Source organism: Chlamydotis macqueenii, chromosome 2, assembly GCF_036417535.1.
Source record: "Chlamydotis macqueenii isolate bChlMac1 chromosome 2, bChlMac1.mat, whole genome shotgun sequence".
NCBI classification, from domain to species: domain Eukaryota; kingdom Metazoa; phylum Chordata; class Aves; order Otidiformes; family Otididae; genus Chlamydotis; species Chlamydotis macqueenii.
The window spans coordinates 61,498,121-61,525,020 of record NC_141557.1 but is presented as its reverse complement, the minus strand read 5'-3'; the positions used below and the strand labels follow the sequence as shown (position 1 = coordinate 61,525,020).

Below are 26,900 nucleotides of genomic sequence, written 5' to 3'. Positions count from 1 at the left end.
TGTTGCTCAGCAGTGGTATCCCTAGCCTTGCTACTAAAATGGCTAGGCTTTGCCACTGCTGCAACCCTCTGACACCCATCTTTCTGTGGTATTAAGAGAGAAGACTGGAATTGGGAACTCTAAAAACTAAGTGTTGATTACACAAGTATATTTATATGCTTGGTTTAGATTACATTTTGTGGATCATCAAGGACTCTTCCATTACTGTAAAAAAATAGCTTTAATAGCCTATATGTCTATTTTGGGGAAGCTGAGTTGGAGATGCTGAGGGAAAGCAAGGGTATTTCAAGCAGCTAGGTCTGTGATTCGATATGTGTTCTGGTTTTGTTAGTAAGGGGGGGCCTAAGGTGGTAGCTTCTGTAGGAAACTGCTAGAAGTCGCTCCCCTTTGTTCAGTGGACTTGGCCGGGCCTAGGGCGGACCCGCTGCTGGCCAAGGCCAAGCCAATTGGTAGCAGAATGTCCCGTGATAATGCCTCTGCGATAACGTATTTAAGTAGGGGAAAACAGGAAAAAAAGGGGGAGAAGATGTGAAGCAGCTGAGCGGGGGGCAGAGAGGGGGAGGCGCGAGCCTCGTGGGCCTTGCACGCCTCACCCTCTGGCCTCCCGCCGGGCAGCCGACTGGGCCCAACTCGGCCCGGCCTGGCTGCAAGAAGTGGAGAGGAGATGAGAAGTGAATAAGATGTAAAAAGGATCCTGAGAGACGTCTGCCAGCCTGTTGTGAGGAACGGCTGCAGACGCCAAGGTCAGTGAAGAAGGAGGGGGAGGAGTAACGCGCCTCCTGGCCAAGATTCCTCTGCAACTCGTGGTGAAGACCATGGTGGAGCGGGTTGTCCCCCTGCAGCCCATGGAGGTCCACGGAGGGGCAGAGATCCACCTGCAGCCCGTGGAGGACCCCACGCTGGAGCAGGTGGAGGCCTGAAGGCAGCTGTGGCCCGTGGAGGGCCCACTGGGGCAGCTGTTCTAGAGGGACTGCACCCCGTGGAAGAAATGACCCATGCCAGAGCAGTTTCACGAAGGACTGTGGCCTGTGGGAGGGACCCCATGCTGGAGCAGAGGAGGAATGCGAGGAGTTCTTCCCCCGACGATGATACAGCGGCGTAAAACATCGCGTGATGAACTGACCGCGACCCCCATTCCCTTTTTCCCCCCCTGTGCCACTCGGGAGGGGAAGGTAGTAGAGATAATGTTAAGCCCGGGAAGAGGGAGGGGTGGGGGGAGGTTATCTTGTTCCCTGTCTCATTCTCCTGCTAATTTTAGAAATAAATGAATAGTTTTCCCCAAGTCGAGTCTGTTTTGCCCGTAACGGTAACTTTAAGGATTTCTCCCCGTCCTTATCTCAAACCTTGAGCCGTTTTTCTTATATCATCTCCCCCTATTCTCTCGGAGGGTGGGGGGAGCGAGAGACAGACTGCGTAGTCTGGTCCCGATCGGGGCTGAACTACGACAATATGTTAATTTATTGTTTGTCACCAAGAAGTTAAAAATGAATACCAAGCGCTGTATAGTATGTGTTTTTGGGGTAAGTGATATTTCTTAGGGATTAGTAAGATATTAAACTGAGTTACATCTCTTGGGTTCTCTATTTGTACGCAAGTTTCTGCCCCGAGAGGATTTCTGAATTGTCTTGTTTGTTTCATTATCATAGATAGGGTTTTTGAAAACAAACAGGTGAAAACCCATCATAGAATCACCTGATAAAATGTGTGGCTTAATATTCACTGCATGTACCGTGTGACAGAATGGTTTGTATGGAATATATAGAATGTATTGCCATGCCATATGTCCATTAGATGCTAAAATGTGACGGTGAGTAGCCCTTACTGCACAGAGAAAAACTTAAGTAATTTTGTGGTTAGTTTACAAAAGTATTCTCTTACTTTGTGAATATGTTGCTATTGGTTTTCAGAGAGAATCTTACATGCATGAATCTAAGAAGTAGAACATTATTTCTTAAAAATTTTGGAGCTTAAGTCTAAGGAATATGATTCACAGTGCTTATCCTTCTGTCTTTACCCTGGCAGCAGTATTGTTAACTTGCAAGAGTTAACGTGTGTCCCTTTTCATGCAGAGGAATGTGGTTTTTTTTTCCTTTTTTTTTTTTTTTTCTTTTCCCCTTTCTCCTGCTTTAAAAAAAATGGATTCTCAGAGCTATTGTTTAGACACTGTTTTGAAGTATAGTAAATTGACTAAATATGACTTGGCCTCCATTTCATTGCCAGCCAACCTGGGACAGTTGTTCTTGGAAATGATGCCAGAATCTTTAAACACGAATTTGGAAAGTCTGGTATTTGAGAGAGCTGATGTGTGGGATGCAGACATTCAGCTGTTCAGTTGGAGAACTGAAGTAGCCTTGCTGAGTGTGACATTAAATCCTCCAGACTGTTTCAGACACATTTTAAAATTTGAATACACTTGGGCTGTAGTCCTGAAAAGAGCTGAGTGCTATTTCACTTGTAAGCGTTGCCTGAAGAATGCCAAACATTTGGTAGAAGATGCTTCTTGAGATCTTTTAACTGTAAGTTGCATGTATTTTCCTTAACAATTGATGTATAGTGAGTATGGTTAGTGGTTCACATGTTTTTGCAGTGCATGTTTAACACACTGAAAAGACTGGGTTGCTCAATTTTGGTATAATACGGCTTATTTTGGCATTAGAAATTTTCTGAAAGTGCACCTTTCTACTGTTCGTAAAAACAACTGACATACTGAAATATGATTCAGTCTTTCTGGCAATCTAATGACTGGTGTAGTTCGTCTCTTTGCCTTGGGCTGAGGGGGTGCAACCATCTAGGCAGGATAGTTCTGTAAAGTAGTCTTAGCAAGATGAATTCTAAATAATGAAATATCAAGCAAATAGATTTTCCTCTATGGGTGAGTGATTTATTTGCTAGTGTTCGTGAAGGGATCTGTCACTGTTCATGAAGTTAGCAACTATAGTGGAAAAAATGACATGAATTGCATTCCAGGATGTGCTTGGAAAAGCAATGATGCTTCTCTCCACTAACTCTTCTATGCTCAGATACTTGGAGAGTTGTGACTGCTCCAGCATGGCCCTTATTCCATTCACTCTCTGTGTGCCTGCATACTTCCTTATACCCAATTCATGTTTTTTTTTTTTTTGATACCTCCCTTCATACTGTCCCTGCTGATGACAGGTTTTTTTTTTTTTTTTAAATAATGTGTGTGTATATATATATTTTCCTTTATTTATTTTCCTCCCTTTTGGAGAGATGGAGGGTGTGGGAAATAGAGGAGACAACAAAATAGAGAGACAAATTAGTTTAAAAGTACTCTGACTTAACTCTGTACTTCAAAAAGAACCTCAAAATTTATTTTTATGACTCTGCCACACTAACAATAGAATTGTTGATAGGTATGATCATCTAGAGATTGATAATTGACTGCAGGTTAGTGATTCAAGGTATACTTTCTTCCAATCAGTTGTTAATTCCTGAGCAATGTTCTATGCTAACAGCCTTTTAAAAAAATTTTAATTGGTTTAAGCAAATGATTATATGTTTTCTACAAACATGACTTTTGTAGATTTTGGAGTGTGTGAATATGTGGACATACACATGTGTATATTTGTGTATATATGTTCACGCATGTATATATATTTATAAAAATTTATATACACACATACTTATATAGCTCTTTAGATAAAAATATTACCTTACCAGCAAATGAAAACTTGGGATGCTTGCTGCACCTCAGTGGGACGTACATAGATTATGCAAAATGCTTTCCACACTTGAGCATCTGGTAAATGCCAAGAACAGTCTGTCAAAATGGGCTCAGTAATTTTATGTTTTGTTGTTCTGGGCAGAGATTTGGTCTACTAGTGAAATTCTGACCTATCAAGAAAAGAGAATTGGTGTCTAGATATGTTTGTGCTTGGGGATCCATTTATTTTGTTGGGATGTAACTGGTGTGCCTTTTAGGAGCAACATATGCAATGGGCAGTTTGACGTTCACCCAAGACAGAAGAGGGAGAATATCCTTTCTGCCTCTGAACACAAAGGAATGCTTTCTTTACTCCCAGCATCTGGACAGTCAGTGTTCTCATTTCAGAGTGCTTATTTCTATCCAGTTTTATTATCGAAATCAGATTTATTAGTGAAGGAGGGAAGGTAATGGCTTAAGTCAGCCAAACGCATGGAAGTGCTAGATTTCGATATGAATAGGCTACTTCTGGATGCTGAAGAATTGCTTCACCTATCTTAATGAATAAATCAGATCTCTATCCTCAGAATGTTATAGATTTAAATACCTGAAAAAAATACACCATTTCTTTTAGTTGGAGAGCAGTGCCTGATGTTTATTTGGCTAATTACGTCTTGATACTTCAGTTTTTGGGTTGTTTTTTTTTTTTAATCTCATAAATATAGCAATGTTTTGTTTGTAACATGTTCTGCCTTTAATTATGTATAGAGTTCATATGCTGTATTTTCTGTTGCTTATGAGTTTGAATGGGATGCTGCTGCAAGACTCAGTCTTGTTTTTGCTATCTAGACTAAACTCACATCTGACTTAGAGTCATAGAATAGTTTGGATTGGAAGGGACCTTTAAAGGTTGTCTTGTCCAACTCCCCTGCAAGGAGCAGGGACATCTCCAACCAGATCAGGTTGCTCAGAGCCCCATCCAACCTGGCCTTGAATGTTTAGAAGGATGGGGCATCCACCACCTCTCTGGGCAACCTGTTCCAGTGTTCTACAACCCTCACTGTAAAAAATGTTTTCCTATATCTAATCGGAATCTACCTACCTCTATTTTAAAACCATTACCCCTAGTCATTTCACAAGAGGCTTCCTGAAGAGTTTCTTCCTGTCTTTCTTATAAGTCCACTTTAGGTACTGGAGGGCCACCACTATAATGTCTCCCCAGAGCCTCCTCTTCTCCAGGCTGAACAGCCCCAACTCTCTCAGCCTGTCCTCATAGGAGAGGTGCTCCAGACCTCTTATGTTTGTGGCCCTCCTCTGGACCCTCTCCAACTGGTCCACATCCTTCTTATGTTGGGAGCTCCAGAGCTGGATGCTGTATTCCAGGTGGGGTCTTACGAGAGCAGAGTAGAGGGGCAGAATAACCTTCAGTGGTTTCTTTCCAGCAAAGACAGTAGTGTTGTGTTACACAAGAGCAGCAAACTCTGACTTTTCATGTATATGGAAACTGAAAAACCTCAATGACTGCATTTGCTCTTACCTATGTCTTTATTAAAGATTTAGTGTATTATTGGTGATGTTTGTGATTCGGTTTTGCATGAGCCAGTAGGAAAATCGTGGAAGTTATCTTAGAACGAAATCTATTTTTGGGTTTTTTTTTGTTTCATCTTGCCCCCTAGAAATCTAGGCTTAAGAATCAAAAAAGAAGATGAGAACCTTGCCCTGATATTACAGACTTCCTGGCAGTTTTACTGTTTTTCTGATTGCATATGTATATTTTTTTGTTTGTTTTGTTTGGTTTTGTTTCACCTTCATCATTTTGCAGGAGGTCTCCAGGTAGGTTATAGAAGAAACAGATAGTATGTATGCATGTTTTTAGAGCATCTGTTAGCCTTTTGCAATGTCAAAGCTAATCATGCTGATTTAAAATATGAGTTCTACTAAATACGCAGTTTTGGTGCATGACATCACGTAATGAATTTAGGTATCCCTCATTGCTGTCACACAAGAAAATGAAGTTTTTCCCCATGGATTTAAAACAATCTTCAATTTGCTTTAAGGTTGATAGCATTTGTAAGCAGTATGTGGTTATTGATTGTTATCAATGCAATAGTTCGAGCTGTATATTTTGTGTGAACACTAGTAAATTTTTAGAATAAAGAATCTTGAGCCTGTGAAGCACTCATGAAAGAACTCATTCCTAACTTATAGCTAGGGAAAATAAGCCTCACTTTTTTTTTTTTTTTTTTTCCTGCTGAGAAGTGACTGGAGCATGAGTGTTTTCCATTACTTCATTTTCATTTCACTTGAATCTGAAATGGGCATAGTCATGTATTTGCTCGCCTTGCATCTTGGTAGTTGCATCTTTTCTGTTGGGTCAGGCTGTAGAATATTTTTCTCTTGGTAGAAGCACCGAAAAATGAGCATGGCTTTTTGGCTTCAGTGGTCTAAGGTTAGGCCCCAGTTAATCTTTGACCCTAAACCTCTCTGGTATTCTGTGGCTTACTGATCTTGGAGATTGAATTTTTCGTGAATTTAAAATACAATTAAGCTCACGGTAACCCAAAGAATAGACATTGCATGGAAATAAAGCAAATTTCAGAGTAAAGAAGGAAAATATTTAAAAACCAGCCTGTATCAGATCATAGCTATTATGCTGTTGCATCTGATTACTTGTTAAGTGCTGTTTTCTGAATCTGAACTTGTTAATACAATTAATCTTTTCCTGCTCTTAGGTCAACAGGAATTTAAAAGAAATCAAGTGCTCACCTCTTGGAAGCAATGTTTGCAACACTGTGCAAACTGTATTTCACAATCAGAACTTAGTCTGAGCTGTCATGGTCTCTTGTGAGTTTGAAGTCACCCTGCTTTTCTTAGATCTCTGGAACTGCTGGTGTGACTAAGATTCACAAATTACATTGGGACCAATATCTTACTATGTGTGTTATTCAGATGGTAATGCTTCTGGTGCAAGTGAAGCTGGAAACAAGATAATCAGCCCATGAAGTTAAACTAGGCATACGTTGTCATAAGCTGATGGAATGCACAAATCTGATAACATTGCTGTAATTAACTAATCTCTCTGCAGTGAGTAAAAATTAAACGCATTGCTTTTTAGGTTTTTTTTTGTTTTGTTTTGAAGTAGGTAAATACTTTTATGTATACAGACTTAAATCTGGCCAGATCTCTAGTAGTAAGCTGATCTAAAGAAATGGAGGGGAGAATCCACCCACTATTTTGCTCATATATTTTATTTGCTTTTGTTTTAGTTTGCAAGTATGCCTGCCACAGGAAATGTGAAGAAAAGGTAAGCATATTATTTGTCTCCCTTCTTGCTGTTGATGCACATGTATTTGAAGTTGAGACTCCAAAAGCTGTATCAACTAATTAAGAATAAGATTTCACATGTGCTTTATCCTGTTTTTTTTTTTTTTAAGTAAAGCATTAACACACTATAGAAAAATTGCTGACTTCATGCGTAGTAAGGCAGTGAAACATTTTAACTCTTACACATTTATATTTCCCTGAAAAGGCAATGATCTTTTTTGACTTCTCAGCAAATACTTACTTGCTGAGGATTCTTGCTAGGTCTTGCAGTATTCGAAACTAGTTACAAAACACGATTACATTGGAAAAAGAACACATCAAGTTTATAGTTGGACTGGATGACCTTTAAAGGTCCCTTCCAACCTAAACTATTCCATGATTCTGTAAGGTGATTATTAAATCAGATGCCTAGCTGTCAAAAAATAGTCTGTGTAGTCCAAACATCTGCACCAGTGGTTGAGTTGCTCATTCCTCCCACAGGAGGACATGTTTCAAGCTGAAAAAAGCAAGTTAAGGGAATGAAATACAAACCCCATAGTTCTACCAGAAAAGAAAAAAAATGTATCTGAGTGAATAAGATGTATGTATACACACACACACCTATGTGTGTATGTGATATATATATATGCACACACACACACACACACATATATATATATAACATTTTTACAGCAACAGATTTAAAGGCAAACTTTTGGCATTGGATTAGCAAAGGTATAAGTGTATTATTAGTTTATTTTCAGTGTCTACTGTAGATAATTTTCACCCAGTTCAGTTTTATTACTAGATTTTTGTTAGTTTTTAAAATTTCTGAGTCTCATTAGCACAAAGTGAGATCAATACTTCCATGGTCTCAGATGACTTAAAATTTCCCTTTCCCTAGATTTGTGTAAATTAAAGACATTTACAGAGTGTTGCAGCCTAAATCTAGCGGTCTTGGAGGGCTTTTCTTTATTTTACCAGAACCACCTCAACACCATTCTCCCAGTACCGTCCACCTTATGGTGCATGGTACTGGGAATACATGGTAGGTACCTGTGGGCTAATATTCCCTGCTTTTAGGTAAAACTTTTGATTAGTACTTGCTATCTATGAAGACAACGTTTTTTGTAGTTGGAGCACTGAGCTTCTGGACACCTAAGGATCTAGTACTGCTACCTGTGTTGTTGACTTCATGTTTGGCCTTGTGCAAGGATTTGTTTATTTCAGTGCTTCCAAGAAATATGGCTGAACTCAAGAGAAGAACCTCTACTTAGTGAAGGACTTGAATATTTGTCAGGCAATTTGGAGAAACTATAGTCAGTACAAGTGTCAGCTGGCTGAACATCTTCCATTTTGAGTGAAAATGATACTTGTGCATTTGAAAATGTTTTGTGTGTTATGCTGAATAAATGCAGAATGTTGTTTTTTAATGAAATAATATGATAAAGTACACACTAAATTTGCAAGTAAGGTATTATCTTTTGAAGATTTTAATCAACTATATACATTCAATAACCATTAGTAGTAATGTGATAGTAATTATGGTTTAGGAGTAGAAGCAAAACAGTTTAACAGAAGAAAATACTTTTATTAGACCTGATATAGTTGATCCCTCTTTGCACAGTAGCTTTGGTTCTCCAAATAGCTTTTGCAGTATGGAATTCTACAAGCTTCCATGAGGAAGAATCTGGTTTTTTGATAGCATTGGTATCTAGCAGATTGTGCTACATAGATCTAGAGTTTTCAGAAATGATGGTTTGTAAATGATGCTGGAGACAGTGGTAAGAAATTCTTTGAACTTATTTTGAAGACAAATAATTTAATACGTGTGCCATATGTTAAAAACAGGAAACTATATTTCAACTAGTATTTATGCTCTTGGACATTTGAGTGTTGAGAAGACTAGTATATGGAGTACCAAAAGTATATAGTAGCCTAACTGTCATTGAGGTGGTGGTATATTTTATGGGTTTTAAATAATTGAAAAGAAATTACTAGCATGTATTACACAAGATAGAAAAATAAGATATGGGAACACGACCAAATTTAATAAACAATTATTTCTTACAAAAGCCTCTTTTCTGATTCTTCAGAGAAGTAGTAAGCCAACAAATAGCTTAAATTCAGAATTTTTTTCCTGAGTCTTGTCTTTTCTGACTACTTATATGATGCTGACAGTGGTGTTTTATATAATCTTGTTACATCATTCATCCCATTTCAGATCTGAATTTTGCCTCTATTGCCTAAAATGGCACCTGTATTTTCATTTGGTTATCAGTTCAAGGCAGGAATGATTCTCGTGGGTTTTTACGCTGCACTATGAATATGCTAAGACCATCTAAGGATGTTGCAAACAACCTTGAGAATACCTGTAGCCATAATCATATGCAGTGATTCAGATCCATGTGTGGGAGTTTCATGGACTCCAGCTGATCCACAAGTATCTCTTCTCACTAGAATATCTTTTACCTCCAAGATAAATATTACTCTATGCATTTTCTATAAAACTACCATGTCCACAGCTTATGGGAAGTGACTCTTTTTACATTAGTTAAATGTCCCCCAAGATAGAATGTGTAAGCAGTTAGTCAGCTGACAGTCACGTGGAAAGGGAGTGAATGAGAATAAAGAACGTTGCACTTAAGAGATCCTGTAGTCATTTTGGAAAAGAATAATGCATCAGCATGATAAACTATTACTCAAAAGATTAATAGTATCATGACTGTTCATAAAAGCAGTATTATATGCAAGCCTCATAACAAAACAGATAATGTCATAAATGTGTTCAGGTAAAAACAGCAGCTCAGGCCTTACACTGGCAACAGTACAATGCAGATTTTCAAGAGTTTCTCAAGACAATACCGCCATTATGCTTGGAAATGAAAACCAAAAATTTATTGTTATAGAAATCATCCATGAAAATGAAGTTTTATGCAGACCTGAAAATAAAGTGGACTCTCAATTTGATCAGAAGATAAAAGTGAAGGAACACACATGTTTTGGGGTTGTTGGGGATGTCAGCTAGATGCCTTGTAGGATGAAACTTGAATTGGTTCTTTGAGGGTGTTCCAGCTGCCACTGGCATAACAGTGAGTACAAAATAACAAATGCAGACAAGCATTGTCATAGTATTTAAAAACCTAGTGCATAACTGGAAGAAAATCTGGGTTTACAAAAACAAAAGAAACAAAGATTAGACTGTTGCATTTGCTACCATTTCATCAGTTGCAGAAAGATTATAACATTTGAAACTATGTAGCATAAATCCACTAGATAGTGTGGATGGATACCAGGGTGAAAATTGGATGAGCTGTGAAGGCAAGTTACCCAAAAAACAACAACAACAACAACAAAAAAGCACCAGAAGCTCAGATTCTGCAGTCTTGGAATTGTCTGTGGAAAGGAAAACAAACAAGAAAGTAAACATAGTGGATGTCTGGATGGAAAACCTTAAGAGATACATTTGTCTCTGTCAGATTATTGTTTGCAATTTAGCCCTGAAGGGGAGGGCGGGAGGATGGCTACAGAGATGAATTAATGGAAGTTAAGGATCCACCAATTCAGAACAGATGTCAGGAAGCAGTATTTCATGCAGAGAGCACCAAATAATGTGAACGAGTCTCCCAGGCAAGTTTGTTCAGTTGAAAAGCGGTTAGATTACTCAGGACTGAAGCAATCTGATCGTGTCCTGGGAGACAGAGCTCTGACTGGGCTGTGCGGTGAAGGGCTGGTCAATCAGTCTGCTGTGAAGACATCCCTCAACTCTTGGAGCCTGTGTGAACTCTCGTAACCTATTTGTGAAACTGTTTGCTGCATTCCTGCCAGTGCAGTGTCAGAGATCTTGATGTGCACTGGTGTCTGTAGAAGCGTTGGATTTCAGTACAGCCTTTCAGGACAGTTGTTTTGCCTGTGTACTGTTTGATGAACAACTTCTGCACCCATCAGCGTGGTGTGCATTGTGGATGCTGAGTTAGGATGGGCTGTTGCTCTGAGCCTCAGAAACTTGATACATCTTAACAGAAAGACTCACAGTTGTATCTGTAATATGACTTCTCTAGTATTCTGACTGAACATACTCATAGTGAGGTCTTGTCCTGCTGACATATATGCGAGCTCATCAAGGCGGCTTGATGAGCCATACTTTTCTGCATGTTGATAGAAAAGTGAGCCCAAAAAGGCTGTCCTGCTAGAATGTTACTGAGGTGTTGTTAACTTGCTGGACCATAGCAAACGCCCCTTCTGATCCTGGAAGGCCCTCACAAACTTGTCGTTGACCTTGGATAGATTAAGCTATTGTAACATACTTGTTTTTGCAGCACGCTTATTTAGAACTAAGGCCAACCTTTCAAATTGCTATGTTATACCAGCATATAATACTATCTCAGTTTACTATAATTTTTTTTTCCCTTGTACTTTAGTCATCCATGCTTTTTTTTCTTTAAAGTGATGAGGTCAGGAAAGTGTTTGTTATTCCTATATCTACTGTATTTAAAAACTGTCTCTAAAAGACAATGTTTTTGTTTTCATTCTGAAAAACATTGTAAGAAAGAATTCTGAAATAACTTTGTTTTACTGTACAAATCCCTGTTAATTTAGATAATTACTACCTTGTATGGCCTCGGTTTATGTGTGTTAAACTTGGAAATGTTTCTGTGTGGCTATTTTTTCAGATGTACATAGCTAATTAGTGTTCACTGAGATTTCTGCAGCTATAGCATGTCTAATGGCCCAGGGCTTTGCTCTGGGAACTTGAGTCCCCTTTGTTTTGTAGCTTTGTCTCTGGGTGTATTTCTCAGCCTATGATGTAGGAATACTTGTTTGTCCTACCACAAGGCTTTCATTTAGCTCTATGTCCTGGAATACAGTTTCTTCCATCTTTTACTTTTATTCTGTCAGTTAGGTATGTGGTATAGAGCTGGGACATTGAAAGGTGTCATCTCATGACTCTAGTCAAACTTTGTTCTTTGAAGTCTGGGAATTTGAAAACCAGTTTCTATCTTCTGTCCTGTAGGAAGACTGAAAGTGGGAGGAGGAACCTCTTGGCCATATTTTCTTGACCTGTTTCTTTTATACTGATTCTTCCTCTTGAGAACTGACTGATTTTATTAAGTTTGTAAGCAAATGCTTAAGTTCTCTTACAATCAGTAATTTAGGTATTTGCTGAAGTCTTCTGCTGAATCAGGTGTGATTCAGCTTTATGCCTTTGCCTCACAAACATGACATGTATCCATAATTCAGCCTGGAAGACAATTTTTTTGCTATGCTTAGGCCAAAAAGACATTTTCTTTACATAATACAGTTTGATTCTTTGCTAGTCTGAAATGATGTTTCAAATAAACCAATATCCTAGGCAGATGGATCTATGGCTTTATCCAGTTCCTGTAAGATTAATTTATTTATACATGGGTTTGATTCAGCACGCTTCTTCCTTCTCCTTTCGAGAAGCTGTCTTAGACATCCCAATGGAGTGCAGTTTTAATCAAAACTTCAGAATTTTGTATTGATGGTCTGTCAAGCTGTCATGTGCCACTTGAATGCTAGTAAATCTAGACCAGACTATATCTTTCAAATTCTGTAGTTTCTTTTTTCTTTTTTTTTTTAGAGAAATAACAGCTTTATAATGTGCTTTTTGCATTTTAAAATTTATAAAGCCATGGAAATTGTTTTAATCATAAAAGATATAAACTCTGATGTGACACTTTGTCTTGCCACTTTTCTCAAAAGCTATGTTTTTTTTTTTCTAGGCATTTGTTTCTGAGAAAATCTTATTCTTCCCTTGATTTTGCTCTTCCTTTTTCTTTAGTTTAAGCTGTTGCTGATAGAAGAGGATTGAAAGAAGGCTCCCCACTGCCTCCAAATCCATAGTGCCTTTTCTTTTGTAGTCTTTTTAATAGTCTACAAAATATGAATGTGATTAAAGAAAAATGCATAGAAATAAACAAAAATTTGACTTTAATTACTGGAAAAAGCATGACTAGCAGCACTGTAGAAGGGAGAGAGGTAGTAATCACAGCAATAAAACTTAGCAAGGAGTGATAGTTGGTTTTGGTCCTGGGTTGCGTGTTCAGCTTGTATAGTGAAAATAAATAGCTACTTTCTACCTGTCTGTATATATAGAGTAAAAGTACATAAAGGAGCAGCTCTCTAGACTTCCATGAGCACCGTAAGAAAGAATTTTGACTTGTAGTCCCAGGCAAGGAGACTGGGTGGGGAAATGGGTGGGTTGGGCGGGGGGAACCAACCAAATGGAGAAAACCCACAAAAAAAAGCCCAAGACAGTGGATTTAATGTAAGTGCACCCTGGTCCATCTTGTTAGATTACTAGTTCCATTAGGAAGGTGAAACCAGGGAAGAGACTGCTAGCAGAAGTGAGTAAGCAGTGGGCTGGACTCATGAGCATGGTGGTGAGGCACTTTCAAATTAAAAAAAAAAAAAAAGTGACTGAGCTTTCCAAGGTTACTGAGTTCCTGTTAATATCAGAGACACAAACAGAATAATACCACCACAAACTTTTAATCTGAATGCGCAGGGTTTATCAATTATTGCATTGTTGTTTTTAAGTGATTTTGAAGTAAAGCTCTTTTAGTTTTAAAAATAATTGAGCAACCTGGAAAAAAATTGCTTTGCTAAGATCAGCAAAATACTGTCAACGTTTTCATCTTAGTTACCATTGCAGTGTTGAAAGTGTAGATTAAAACTATCATGATCAGCAGGGGACCAAATAGTGGCGACCTTGCTTCTCAAGTGGGTTCACATGGCGGGTTTTTTTGGTTTTGGTTTTTTTTAAAATATTTCAGTGTGAGTTCTCCCTCACTCTGTCAGATTTTGGGCAGAGGCAATCAAGGACTCAAATGAAAACTTGTCATGTTTATTCCAGGAAACAACTGTGTGAATGAATCTCTGTGGTTGACACATTTTTGTGGGAATCCATAAATCTGAACACATTCAATAAGGCTGAAGACTTCAGTAATTTTTTTCTTCATAGGCAGTCTTTAGCATGTTATATCAACATGCATGCAACCCTTTTAGTGCTGCCTGGCATTGGACTAGAATAAAAATGTTTGCAGATGAAGTCCAGCGGATTACTGTTTGTGTTTTGTAACTGGCATTTGCAGCTCGAAGAGGTCTTCAGATTTTTCCTGATTGTACCCAGAAGCAGTATTTTACAGCTCCTCCTGTCTGCAAAATATTTTGCACTCTGTTAGATATAGTATCACTGTAATGAACTGTGTCATGAATAAACTTTCAAATTCAACCAGAACTGTAAGCTATTGAGGGACATGAGGACTTGAAATTGCTTTTTATGGGCATAAACCTTGCAGACCTTCTGTCATGGAGTGACACCAGACCTTGTTTAAGTAGCAGAAGTGATGTGCTGTAACATTGTATATTTGGCAGTTAATTTGCTGGGGCTTTCCAAAAGTGAAAAAGTATTTGAAAGTATGCTAGTGTTTTTAGATAAGAACTCTAATTTAGACTTACTGGTTCAGATAGCTGTACCAGACCCAGCTGGTACAACTTCAAGGTTTGTTTATTTCCTTGCTGATTTTCTTTTAAAAATAAATTTAACTGTTGGCCAAGGGGAAAAGAGGGTAAGATGATGTTAGTGAGGGAAGGAAACAAAATTTCAACTTTTCTTTGTTCACCACCAAAATATGGATAGGTTACACTTTCATGACAGATGTGAACTTTCCACTGGAAAAATCTTAAGATGTTTTAGGAGACTTGGGGATTTTTTTTGTTTGTTTGTTTTTTTTTTTTTTTTCTCCTCCCATGCCCTGTCCTGATTTGGCTAATTTTTCAAGGGGCCTTCTTACTGGTCCAGTTGTTTCCTGGCTAGCTTTGGTCTTTTCTGTATAGATACAGGAGATCTCACATAGACTTGCCATGTACCTTTTTTTTTTTTTTTTTTTCTTTAAAAAAAAAAAAGTAGGCATTTGTCAGCCTTTTAAAGCAGGAACAAAGAACGCAGGAATGATGCATTTTACATTACTGCTGCTTGGAATGCTTCCTTAGGTCACATTATATAGCTCATGTCACATTCGTCTCTGGGAAATGGGAATCAAGTAGCTTACAAGAATATACCACTCCTTTCTTTGTGAGTTACTATTATAAGAAGTTGTTTACCCTGACTGTACATAATGCTCTTCCCTTTAATGCAACAGGCATTGCTTTTGCATCCACTGTTCCAGCTAAAGGCAACAGCATCATCTTGAAGGGCACTCTGGACATCAGCAGTGGCTGTAATTGAGTAGCAGGCAAGATGTCCCAATGATGTATATCATTTTGCACCATTGCTGTGTCATACTATATTGCTTTTGTCGGGGGTTTTGATGAAGAGTGCGTACTGCTAGGAGCTGGTTGAATTTCCTCTTGCAATATTGCACCTAAAAAAGTTGGAGCTACCCACCCTTAAATTACAAGGAGTTGCCTTGTTGACTTGATGGAAGAATGGAAACTGAGTTATAGATATAATCATGAATAACTACAATTCTGTGGAAACATCGGGTGAAAAAGAATGAGTACTATGTGTTTTGAAGGTTATAAGCTCCATCCCAGAAGAAGTCCTGACTGTTCTGTGTCAGAAAGCTCAAATGTCTAAACTTTGTTGGAATATGCTTTTACTACTTTTGTGTGATAACACAGCATTTCGTAGTATTTTACTAGTAATTATTTCTAAAAGGCTGCTTCCCTTGTCTTGTTCCATCTTGCTGAAGAAAACATTTAAAATACCTCCCACAGTTAAAGCATAATAAAGCAAATTCAGTCTTAGTGATAACTGTCTGTTTGGGAGAGCCAGTTTTGATGATTAAAATACATATATTTCTCATAGGGAGAGCTTTCTGTACCCTGAAAAGTGGGTACAGAAAGTACTGTCTTTTCTTCTTGTGATTTAATGCATTTGTGCATTAAACAGTGAGATGCAGAGAGTCATCTTGCAGACTCTAGCGAAATAAAAGACAAAAAATCCCAAAACTCATTACTTCACCAACATATCTGACATGTTACTTCTGACTTCATGTCTTTATGTGATGTTGAATAGAAAAGACTGGCATTGCTGCCTTCTGGAGCCGCTCTCTTGTACCACATTTCCCTCTTCTCTGTAATATGTATTATGAATACGTAATATGTATTATTTTGATGCCCACTGGGCTGCATCAAAAGAAGCACGGCCAGCATGTTGAGGGAGGTGATTCTCCCCTTCTACTCCACTCTTGCCAGACATCACCTGGTATACTGTGTCCAGCTCTGGAGCCCTCAACATAAGAAGGACATGGACCACTTGGAGAGGGTCCAGAGGAGGGCCGCGAAGATGATGAGAGGGCTGGAGCACCTTTCCTGTGAAGACAGGCTGAGAGAGTTGGGGCTGTTCAGCCTGGAGAAGAGGAGGCTCTGGGGAGACCTGATAGCGGTTTTCCAGTACCTCAAGGGAGCCTACGAGAAAGATGGGGAGAGGCTGTTCAGTAGGGTCTGTTGTGACAGGGCAAGGGGTAATGGTTTTAAAATAGAGGGAGGCAGATTCAGAGTAGACATAAGGAAACAACTTTTTACAGCGAGGGTGGTAGAACACTGGAACAGGTTGCCCAGAGAGGTGGTGGATGCCCCATCCCTGGAAACATTCAAGGCCAGGCTGGATGAGGCTCTGAGCAACCTGATCTAGTTGGAGATGTCCCTGCTCCTTTCAGGCAGGTTGGACTAGATGACCTTTGAAGGTCCTTTCCAACCCTAACTAGTCTATGTTTTTAAGAAAAAAAAAAAAAATCCCCCCTGTTTTAACTTAAGTTTATTGCTTAAATATTGCTGTCATGTTATCTTTAATACTTTTATTTGATGGGCACCTGTCTATCCCAGATATTAGAGGCACACTGGAAGCAGTAAAACCTATGGGCTGAGTAATGACTTCTCTAGTTTGTCATCACAAAAATCCCATCTCCTCCTCGTAAAACTTCTGATACTGTTGACTCTGTGGTGACATTTGTGACCACAGGAACTGTAATGCCTGTAGCTCTTATCATCATTGCTCAGATGTTGGGAGCAGACTGAAACCCTGGGAAATCACACCAACATATATGTTAAAAGTCCAAAATTCTCAGGTACAACAGGTCTGGTGTGCAAATTGTTTCCACTCCAGAAAATCCAAACCATGCTGATTGTTCCTTTGGGAGAGGAAAATGTTCACAGAACTATCCCTGTGGCTTGCTAGGGCCCTCCCTGTCTGGTAGTGTTGCAAGATTTGTTTGACTTTGCAAATGAAGCATGTTTTCTCATGGGGATTATACCAAAATAAATAGGCTTGGAATCCTGAAAGGATAACATAGTTCCCTGGGGAATGTGTACCTAATTAAGCTTGGAGAGATAAGATCTGATACAAAGAAAGCAGAAGTCAGATCTCTCAAAGATATATGCAATTGCCAAAATTAGGATTTTTGTTTTAACTGTTCTTTAAACAAGCAGCAAAATGAAACGTTTTGAGCAAAGATACTATGTTTTTGCAGTAATATAGCATCAAGTAATTTCAACCTACTTTAGAAACCTGTGATTAAACAGATTAACTCAGGAGGGACAGTAGCTAGCACTCGATTTACAGTTCAGATTGGCAAATTAAACCACAGTGCAGAGGGCTAGTGCAAAGTTCAGTAAAAATCTAGTTTTAGGATCTTGGCTCCTGCTGGCTGTTTTAACCCTTGTTAACGACACCCACGTTCTGACTGAGTTTCTTGTCCTTTGCTTCTGAACTAGTTTGGAGCAAATATTGTGGTCTGATAAGGTAAAAGACTTCATATCTGGTTACTGGTTTACAGTTATCAAGAAAAACTCATCCATTTTTGATTCTAGGAATCTTCTGTTTCATTGAAATATTGAAGAGATTATTCTGTTTTATCACTTTTCCAGATAACATGTGTATCAAATGTTTTGCCCTGTACGTGTTTTCCAGAGTGCTGGAGAACAACTTCCACAGTGTAGGTCAGGACTGTGACTTTGCAAGGTCAAGTGTCACAGCTTAGAAGAAAGCCAGACTTTGAGGTAGCAAAGATACGTGAACAGTACATTTCTGTATCTTGGAATAACGGCATTACTAGTTACTTGTGAAAGGTTTCTTTTCCTTCAGTGACTTAATTTGAAACAGCTTTGTTACTTTGTCTTGGAAAACAGGGATTTGTATGCATATAAATAGGTCAAATTTTGAAATCCCTCTTGAAGGTATGTAACTTTCAATTTCAGGTGCCAATTTCAGGCTTTGTTTCATAAGGCATAATTCCAAGTAGACAGCAAGGAGTTGTGGTCAGGACTGTAGGAACACAGCTTAGATGTTACAGTACTCAGTTACTGATGTATTTTTTTCCAAGATGCTTATGGAGAGTTTCTCAAGCTTCAGCTGATCCTCTTTATACCTTGATGACATGTAGAGTCAGCGTTATTTCAGCAAATGAAAAATACTAAAGCTGAGAAATTAATAAAACGGCGCTAAAATATCACTGTTAGAATTTGGTTTTGAATTTGAAGAGTAGCAACGGTACAACTTTGCCGCAAAACTAGGTGAGAGGAAAAATGTAATGTGTTAGGAAGCTTTTCTGATGTGAATTAGCTTCTGCTTGCTGTATGATAGCAGTATATATTAATAAATCTCTGCATATTATTGATGATAGTCACGAGTCAAGCCCATTAACGATTTCTCAACTGTAGTTGTCTTTGCAATTTACAATGTGATTTTTTTTTTTTTGTTTGTTTCTTCCAAACTTAACCTTAAATCTGCTTTTTGCTAATCAAGTAGGAGGGTTGTTTCCGTAGGACAGAAGAATTTTTTCTGAAGTGAGAGTAGAAATGGCATATAGCTACATGAATCTCAGTGCTGATTTTACTGTATCACCTTTTTTTTTTTCTTTTTGGGAACACAATTATGTCTTGTTTATTAAAATGTTGTAGTGACTGGTAAGTACTTGTTCAGTTTCTGCTGTGTTTAATAAGCCTTCATTTAAGGCTGCTGTTTTCAATGTGTCAAAAAATGCTTAATTTGCATTTCTTTGCATAATCTTAATTTGAAGAGAAAAATTCAATAGATTTTGGGCATGCTGTTTTGTCTGGAATGAAGTGCTGAGGATACTTGATATCTCTAGGACAAAAGTCTGAGTTAGATACTAATATCACACAATGGAGATGTTATATTAAAAAAAAAAGAGTTGTGTATTACTGTTTAGCTTTTTAATCCCAAGTTAATATCCCAATAATGTTCCTTTTTATTCTAGAATTTGGATTCACATTTTTAATTTTGTCATGCTACAAGTTGTATCTTTGAGAGCACAGAGTTATTTGAAGATACATTGCACTCAATGTCCTTTAGCTTGTTTTCTTAGTGGTTAAGGGGATTTATGATTTGAGTGTTTTGTGGGGTGAGTTGCAGAAGGAGAATGGCAAGTGACAGACATATCAGAAGAAAAAAGCTAAGCAGAGAAATTTCTTACGTTTTCAAGACTTAACTCCAAACCTGTAGATTTAAATAAATAGGTGAGTGTGTGTGTCTTTAAAACCATTTTAAAAAGCATATTAAATATTTTCATGAACTTACCATTTGGGCTCCTGACAGTCATTTATGCAGCAGTCACAAGGTCTCCTAACATCACTGTATCTTTGTGTTATTTGGAGGATGTCAGCGGCTTCATTTGGCTCTTTTTACACTTTCCCATCAATTTTGTAACGTTATTAGTAGTCAAATAGAATTAATAGATTATTTAGCAAGTCACGTATATATTTGATGAAGATTCTTCCCCCTGTATGTCCTGTGTGTTACACACAACTTGTGACAGGCATGCCAGCATTTCTTGATCAAACTGTAGGTTGAAGAAAATGATTCATTATAGCCAAATGGTTAAATTGCTTTTGCAAAAGCAGTATGATAGTGTTTGAGATTTGGACTTTGAAATGCTTCTTTGATAATAACTGGCCCATTCTTTGAAGATTGTTCTTCCTCTGAAAGATCACCTACTTCTTTCAGAAAGAAAATTAAAAAGTAAGGAAGATAAAAACGAAAGATGTATCTGGCAGTGGAAAACAGCGTTGAAATGTGAATACTGGATATCCCAGCAAATGACCTATTGTGCAACAGTGGGGGGCGGGCACTGTTGTGTCTCTGTTACAGCAAGTGGGGACAGATTTTATTTCCTTAGTGACAGATCTCCTGCCATTTGTTGACATTTTTTTTCTTGTTTGAGTTAACATTTATCTCATGTTGGTTGGTTACTCATTAACTGATGTGACTGGTGTTGCAGTTGTATGAAGGAAAATTACCCACAGATTCACTGGAGTCAGAATTCTTCATCAAAGTAATTATTTTAAATCTTTTTCTATCAGTATGGGACTTTTTCAAACTAAGGCTTGACTCAAGAAGTATCACACCGGGAAAGTGTTTCCATATTAACTGTGTGTATGCAAGAACAGGTAGTTTGTCTTTGAAATATTTTCTTCGTTATTTGTGGGTAGACTAATGTGTCTATATGCGTGTGTGTATGCGCTGGGCACTGAAGTGGTAACTATTTTTGAAAATCAGGCAAGGCATTCCCATATTCTGGTATTACTTGTTAATATGTGAATGTGCAGAAGTACAGAATCTGAATGCATCTTGGTTGTATAGAACTATGAAATTTTACACTAATGCATATTCAGTGTATTTCTTATAAGAATAAAGATACTGTTGAAAGGTGACAAACCAAGTGATTGCACATGTCTTTTTTAAGACTAGCTGTAGCTTCAGTTGGGGGATCAAAAGAGTCTTTCTGAAGTTTGTTTTGTGCGGTTGGTACACAGTGTGTGTAGCTTTTTAAACCAATGAATGTGATATTTATACTTCATTTTCTGTCTCTGCATTGATACTGGATTGAAGTCCTGAAATCTTGCTTTCCAGCTCTGTACTTTGTCTCTAATGCTGATTTTTGGCACATCTCAGACCTTTGCAAACCAGGAAAAAGAGTTAGAGCTGCTCACATATTCTCAACCTAGGTTGTCTATACCTCCTCTCTGTTATCTGCGAACACGTCAGCTTTTGTGCTTTTAGGATGTGTCTGGATTAACAGTGGAAGAATTTGCTGCAACTGCTGACGAGAATTGAATTTGGGATACATTGTGATCTTGATTATTTTGCTTTATCTGGGAAGAAATATGCTATTTGTTTCTATGGAGTCAGAGAAAAAAAAAAGTCAGTGCATCTTGGGTGGTTCAGTGTGTCTTGCATTGAGTTTTTTAACTTTAAAAGAGTAGCAGTGCATCGAAGTCTTTGGCTGCGTGATTTATTTTGAGTGCTGTAACAGTTTAGTGACAGTTTAACATAGGGATAAGTGGCAGTATGCAAGGGTGAAGGGATTTCTGTTTACACCAGAGAAGTTATGTGACTCTTTGGTAGTCCTAGAACAGTACTACCTAATGTGGATGTTGATCTCCGTAAAGAGAGAGAGTGCAAAAGACACACAACTAGAAGAAGATGGAGTCTACCTGTAAAGTCAAGTTGCTATATATAGCAGTGGTAGGCATAGTGAAGCTCAGAGAAGAAAAAAAATCCAGCAGGTGTTACCTGTAGTATTAGCTCTCATCTTCCTACAGCCCCGAGTCTGTGTGAATCGCCTGAATAAGATGCCACAGATCTGCCAAAAGAGATCTGTAGTTCTCTGCTGAAGTTCTTTCCCAGTGGATGTCCCCAGTGCTCTTGTGTCAGAATAAAGAGGATTTTTCTTTTTCTTAGGCAGTGAATTGGCTGTAATGATCGAGGACATTACAGCAGAGTTGTGTTTTGATTAGCCAAGGGGAAAGGAGATGCTTGATTTCTCAAGGGTTTTTAACAGTGGAGGGAAGGGGGAGACCAGAGATGCTATTTATGTGCTCTAGTGATTTTAATTTTTTTTTCCACAGTGGTTCCAGTTATTAATTATGTGAGAATGTAATATTAGTTCATCTCTACTTCTCCCCTGCGCTACCCAGCCAGCCTGCAGACTCCTTTGGGTTTTCCATTAATTCTCTCTCCTTCCTAGGAGAGGCAGTGAGAGAAAAGTAATTGTTAAAATGTCAGTTTTTATCTATTTTAACCTTAGATGTTGCTAATGAGAACACTATCAAAAACTGATTTTTAGTGCTTATAGTAAGTCTTAGATAGTTACATGGTCAGGACATCTGGGGACAATCTTTCCCCCATAGATGCAGTGTTTGCTGCTCGTGGTGGTGGTGCCGGGTGCACGTGGCTTTGGTTCTTCCTGCTACAGACTGCTCTGTCTGGTGGTTTGCCACTTGGTCTTGAAAGGAAAATTGCTGGTTGTAACTGAAGGTGGCATATGAAGTTTTACATACTGCGTCAGGCAAGAGGTCAGAGGCAAATGTGTCTTTGCTTTCAGCGATGGGAGTGCTATCGTGACAGCTTAGTTAATATCTTCCATGTGTTTAGTATGGGTGTTCAGTTGGATAGAATAGTGAATGATGAGTGGCAGTCATGAAATGAGCTGCATAAATGCAGCTTATTAAGACCTTGGACTTGCAAGTCCACTGAGGAGCCAGAGGGTGCAGCAGACAAACCTCAAGGGTGATTCATATCTGTCCTGTTTCCTTTAGGAATTGTATGGAGATCATGAGGAGGCTGGGAGCTGAAAATCAATGCGCTGCTTTTAAAACTTATGTATTTTTTTCCTTTTTACAAGTATCTTGTGATTTAAGAAGCATTGAGAATCAGAGATATATCTTATAAATGACACGTCAGGCCCCTTCTGCTCAGTAACCCGCACTGTATACCATGACTTGAGAGCTGGTAGGACAGCTCACCAACAGTTCCCAAGAGAAAACTCTGCCTTTGTAGTCCAGGTGTTGCCACAGAGTTTCTGGCTCCACTCTGCTGACTGAGAGGCAAGTCTGTCCTCGAGAGCAGTAATTGTGAAGCTGAACATGTTAAATGAGACGGTTTTCACTGGGGTGAACCCCAAGGTGCTTGTTAAAGTGGGCATGCATGGTGACTATTACTGAAGCTCAGCTGAGTGGCGTAAATTGATGAACCACTTTCAACCTGTTATGTGTGAGGTCTGAGAGTGCCTGCTGTATGTGACCATAGAAAGAAGCTAACGTTTGCTTTTCCTTAGATAATAATGTAATCTGAGTTAGTCATGCTTTTCCTGGCTTTCTTTGTGTTTGCTTTTTGAATATTCGAACAAGGTTGTTTGGGGTTTTTTTTTTTAGTGTGATGTATGCAGAACATATTCTCCATAGGAATGTTTTAACTTGGAGCCAAGCCTCTGAAATTATGAGTCCACAAAATATCTGTTCTGCTTGCTCTGCTCAGCCTACACCTCATTAAAAAATCCAGGACAAGGATAAGATATTGGGCACTGCTGAAGTTCTAGATTACTTGGAATACTTATCTTACTTTTAGTTAATAAATATTAGAAGAATGCTGCAAAGGGTGGATGGAGGAGAAAGCCCTCCATGTTTCCCTGCATATGTGACCTGAGGGAAGGCATTACTCTTCAACCTGCTTTCACTGATTACAGTATATAAGCAGTGCCCTGAGTTAGCATTGAGTTAATGCTCTTCAGGGAGCTGAGAGAAAGTAGTGCAGCTGAGAGCAGCTGTGGACACTCAGTTTCTGCACCTGGTCTCTGACTGGTGCCCCTTTGACTCCACTTAGATTTCACAGTGTTTGAGGGAGCTCAATCAACAGGACTGGGTCATCTCCAAAGGAAGTATCATTTTTTCCTTATTTTATTATTATTTTTTATTTCAGGTGGTGACACCCTGCTTTTTTCCAAGCAACTACAAACGGGTAAGTATTTTTGGCACTACTAATATCCATTGGGTTTTATTAGGTTATAGATTAGGTTATTCCTGTAGCCTCCTATAATCTCTTGTTATTTCAGTACTGTGCCATCATCTTTCCTCTGTGAGGGCTTCGCATATCAAGAGTCTATTCTTGAAGCTTGTTATTATGTCCTGTCCCATGCAAGAATCTGGTGGTTTTGTTGAGCATTTTGCAAGGATTAGCTGGGTTAAACATTTTCGGCTGTTCAGGATTCTTCTTAAACTGGACTGGGTGACCTGCCTGTGATGCAGCAACCGTGTGCAGTTGTCTATGTTATCTGCCTTTGTGTGTTTCAAATAAAAAAGGAAAGACATTAATAATTTCAACATACTGATGACTCATGTCAGTTTGAAAGTACAAATAGCAGATGATTTGGTTGGGGCCTGTGACTTTTTGTTGATGGTGGAAGAGAGGAAGTTAACCGATGCTTGCTCAGGAGAGGAAAATATAAGCCATTTCTGGCTTGAGGGACTGTATTTCATTATTTTAGCTCCAAGAGTAAGACGAATGATGCCTGGAGGATGGGATGTAACAGTTATTTATTAAACCAGCACTGCCACCTGCTAGTGTCATTACTAGAAGTAATCAGCCAACAGCTGATGCCCAAGCAATAGCCAAGAACTCTGTGTATTGTAGATATGTGATGCAACCACAGGCAATTAGGAATCCTACATCTTGCTTGTGCCTTGCTATGTGAATTGGCCAAGTCACTTCCCATATTTTTGTGTCTTGATTTCCCTGCTGGAAAAATACAGGTAATTACACTTACCATAGAAGTAAAAAAGGTGCTATACAAGTGTTGTTTCATGCTTTTTTCTTAATTATTATCCTTTGAAAGCAAGACTGAGAACAATTATCCATGGTATTATGAGAAATGTGAATTATTGGCTCATGGGATGTATGCCCTAATTTTAACCCATTAATTTTATGAATTAACCCACGTCAGAGTCTGAGGATCCTGTATAGCATTACTACTCAAATTATAAATAGAAAATAAACCCTTTCTTGTGTCTGCAGCTCACAGATTAAGATGTATACTGGGAACCGTGGTTGCTATTTCTTTTGTGTTGTGCACAAAAGCTGAATTGATTCTGACATGGAAAATTAGTCATTGTGATTCAGCAACCATTTTAAACATGCAGCAACCTGTGGCAAATGTTACCAGTCATTACCATTAATAATTCTGCTTGAACTTAAGTGTTGGTGATCTGGGCCCAAGTGACCCTGCAGCCTGCTGATGGTTGAACAGTATGGATGACAAAAGTGACTTAACCTGTTTTAGTTTACTAGCAAGGATGCAACCAGAGGTATATTCAGTCCCTGAATAAAACATTTACCAGTTTGGGGCAGAAGAAAGGGTGGAATTCTATTTAAATTTCCTGCAGGGAAAGCTGTAGGTGAAATATTTTCTCTACGTAGTGTGCAATATGTTCTTATTACTGAAAGTGAGACTGAGCAAAGTGTTTTGCTTTTGTTGTAGAATGTGGTGACATTTTTCGATTAGGAGCCTGTTTTGTGCACAAATAAATTTTACCTGTTTAGTGAAGAGTTCTGTTGTTCTGAAGGAGGATAATCGGTGACCATATTAACTGTAAGCAATTTCTTTTACAGCTATTTTGAATGCAGGATATTGAGAAGATCAAGAATAAGTAGTTGAGATCTTTAGACAATTGAGAGAGCAGTACTCTATTCAAATTAACCAAAATTTTGTTAAATTGCAATTTGCTGCTGAACCATGGGTTTATCCCCATTCATTCCAGCCAAAGAATTCCAACCTTTTAGCTCTCACACAAATAAATGATTTATACACCTGCTCTAAATCTACATATATTTAGCCAATGTAATGGTTGCTTGTATTGCTCTCCTTAATGTGGCTTAGAGCAAGAACTGTAGTTAAACAGTTGGAACTGTTCCAACTGTAGTTAAACAGTTGGAAGACTGTTGAAGCCTGATGAAACCCATGGATGCTCTTTTACTTCAGAATGTGGGTTTTACTGATTATTTTCAGCTTGGAAGTCTGTTTCCAAAGAGGCCCTTTCTTCCCATTTCTCATGAGCCATAAATCTCGAAAATTTGTAATGGCATCAGGACCCTCATATGTCAACCCAATGCAGCTGTTAGGAGTTTCAGGTGCTAAAATATAAACCAGCTGCTGCTAAGTGTTCTAATACTACTTACTTTATGTTGTCATGCACATTCCTCTGACTGGGGAAAGGGGGGTGGTGCTAGTCCAGCTCTGTTAATTCAAGTCAAATGTTTAGTGAAGATGACCTATTCTGCTGCACTTCATTTTATGTCATGAAGAGGCAATGGGTTATTTGTGGCAATGGAGTTTCATTGCAGAGCTGTATAGCATGACCCAGAGATTTTAAGAAAAAAAAAAACGAGGGGGAAAAAAGTGCCATGATCACTTTTTTTTTAAACAAGAGCTGCCTTAGCCTACTAGAACTTAGCCAGTTCTCCTAAAATTTGATAAAAATCAAAGATGGCAAGTCTGTTTAAACAACCTTTTTGGGAATTGTTGGATCTTACACTGTCCCGCACGACATCCTTCTCTCTAAACTAGAGAGACATGGGTTTGATGGACGGACCACCACTCCACGGATAAGGAGTTGGCTGGATGGCCGCACTCAGAGAGTGGTGGTCAATGGCTCAATGTCCATGTGGAGACCAGTCACGAGTAGCGTCCCTCAGGGGTCTGTGTTGGGCCCGGCCCTGTTCAACATCTTTGTCGGCGATATGGACAGTGGGGTAGAGTGCACCCTCAGCAAGTTTGCCGATGACACCAAGTTGTGTGGTGCCGTCGACATGCTGGAAGGGAGGGATGCCATCCAGAGGGACCTGGACAGGCTGGAGAGGTGGGCCCGTGCCAGCCTCATGAAGTTCAACCAGGCCAAGTGCAAGGTCCTGCACCTGGGTCACAGCAATCCCAGGCACAAATACAGGCTGGGCGGGGAATGGATTGAGAGCAGCCCTGAGGAGAAGGACTTGGGAGTGCTGGTGGATGAGAAGCTCAACATGAGCAGGCAATGCGCCCTTGCGGCCCAGAAGGCCAACCACATCCTGGGCTGCATCAAGAGAAGCGTGGCCAGCAGGTCGAGGGAGGTGATT

General features: G+C 39.0%; 1 protein-coding gene across 7 annotated transcripts in view; it reads left to right on the top strand.

Moving 5' to 3' along the window:
- TNS3 (tensin 3) overlaps positions 1-26,900 on the top strand; it is a 259,528-nt gene that overhangs the window by 76,436 nt on the left and 156,192 nt on the right. For 5 of the 7 annotated variants that reach the window (XM_086743082.1, XM_086743080.1, XM_086743079.1 and 2 more), the window contains 2 exons: positions 6,931-6,968; positions 23,715-23,753. In XM_086743082.1, coding sequence (XP_086599208.1) covers positions 6,931-6,968; positions 23,715-23,753 — 77 coding nt within the window. The remainder of the gene's footprint in view (positions 1-6,930; positions 6,969-23,714; positions 23,754-26,900) is intronic. The other 2 variants (XM_086743084.1, XM_086743083.1) reach the window with 1 other exon arrangement.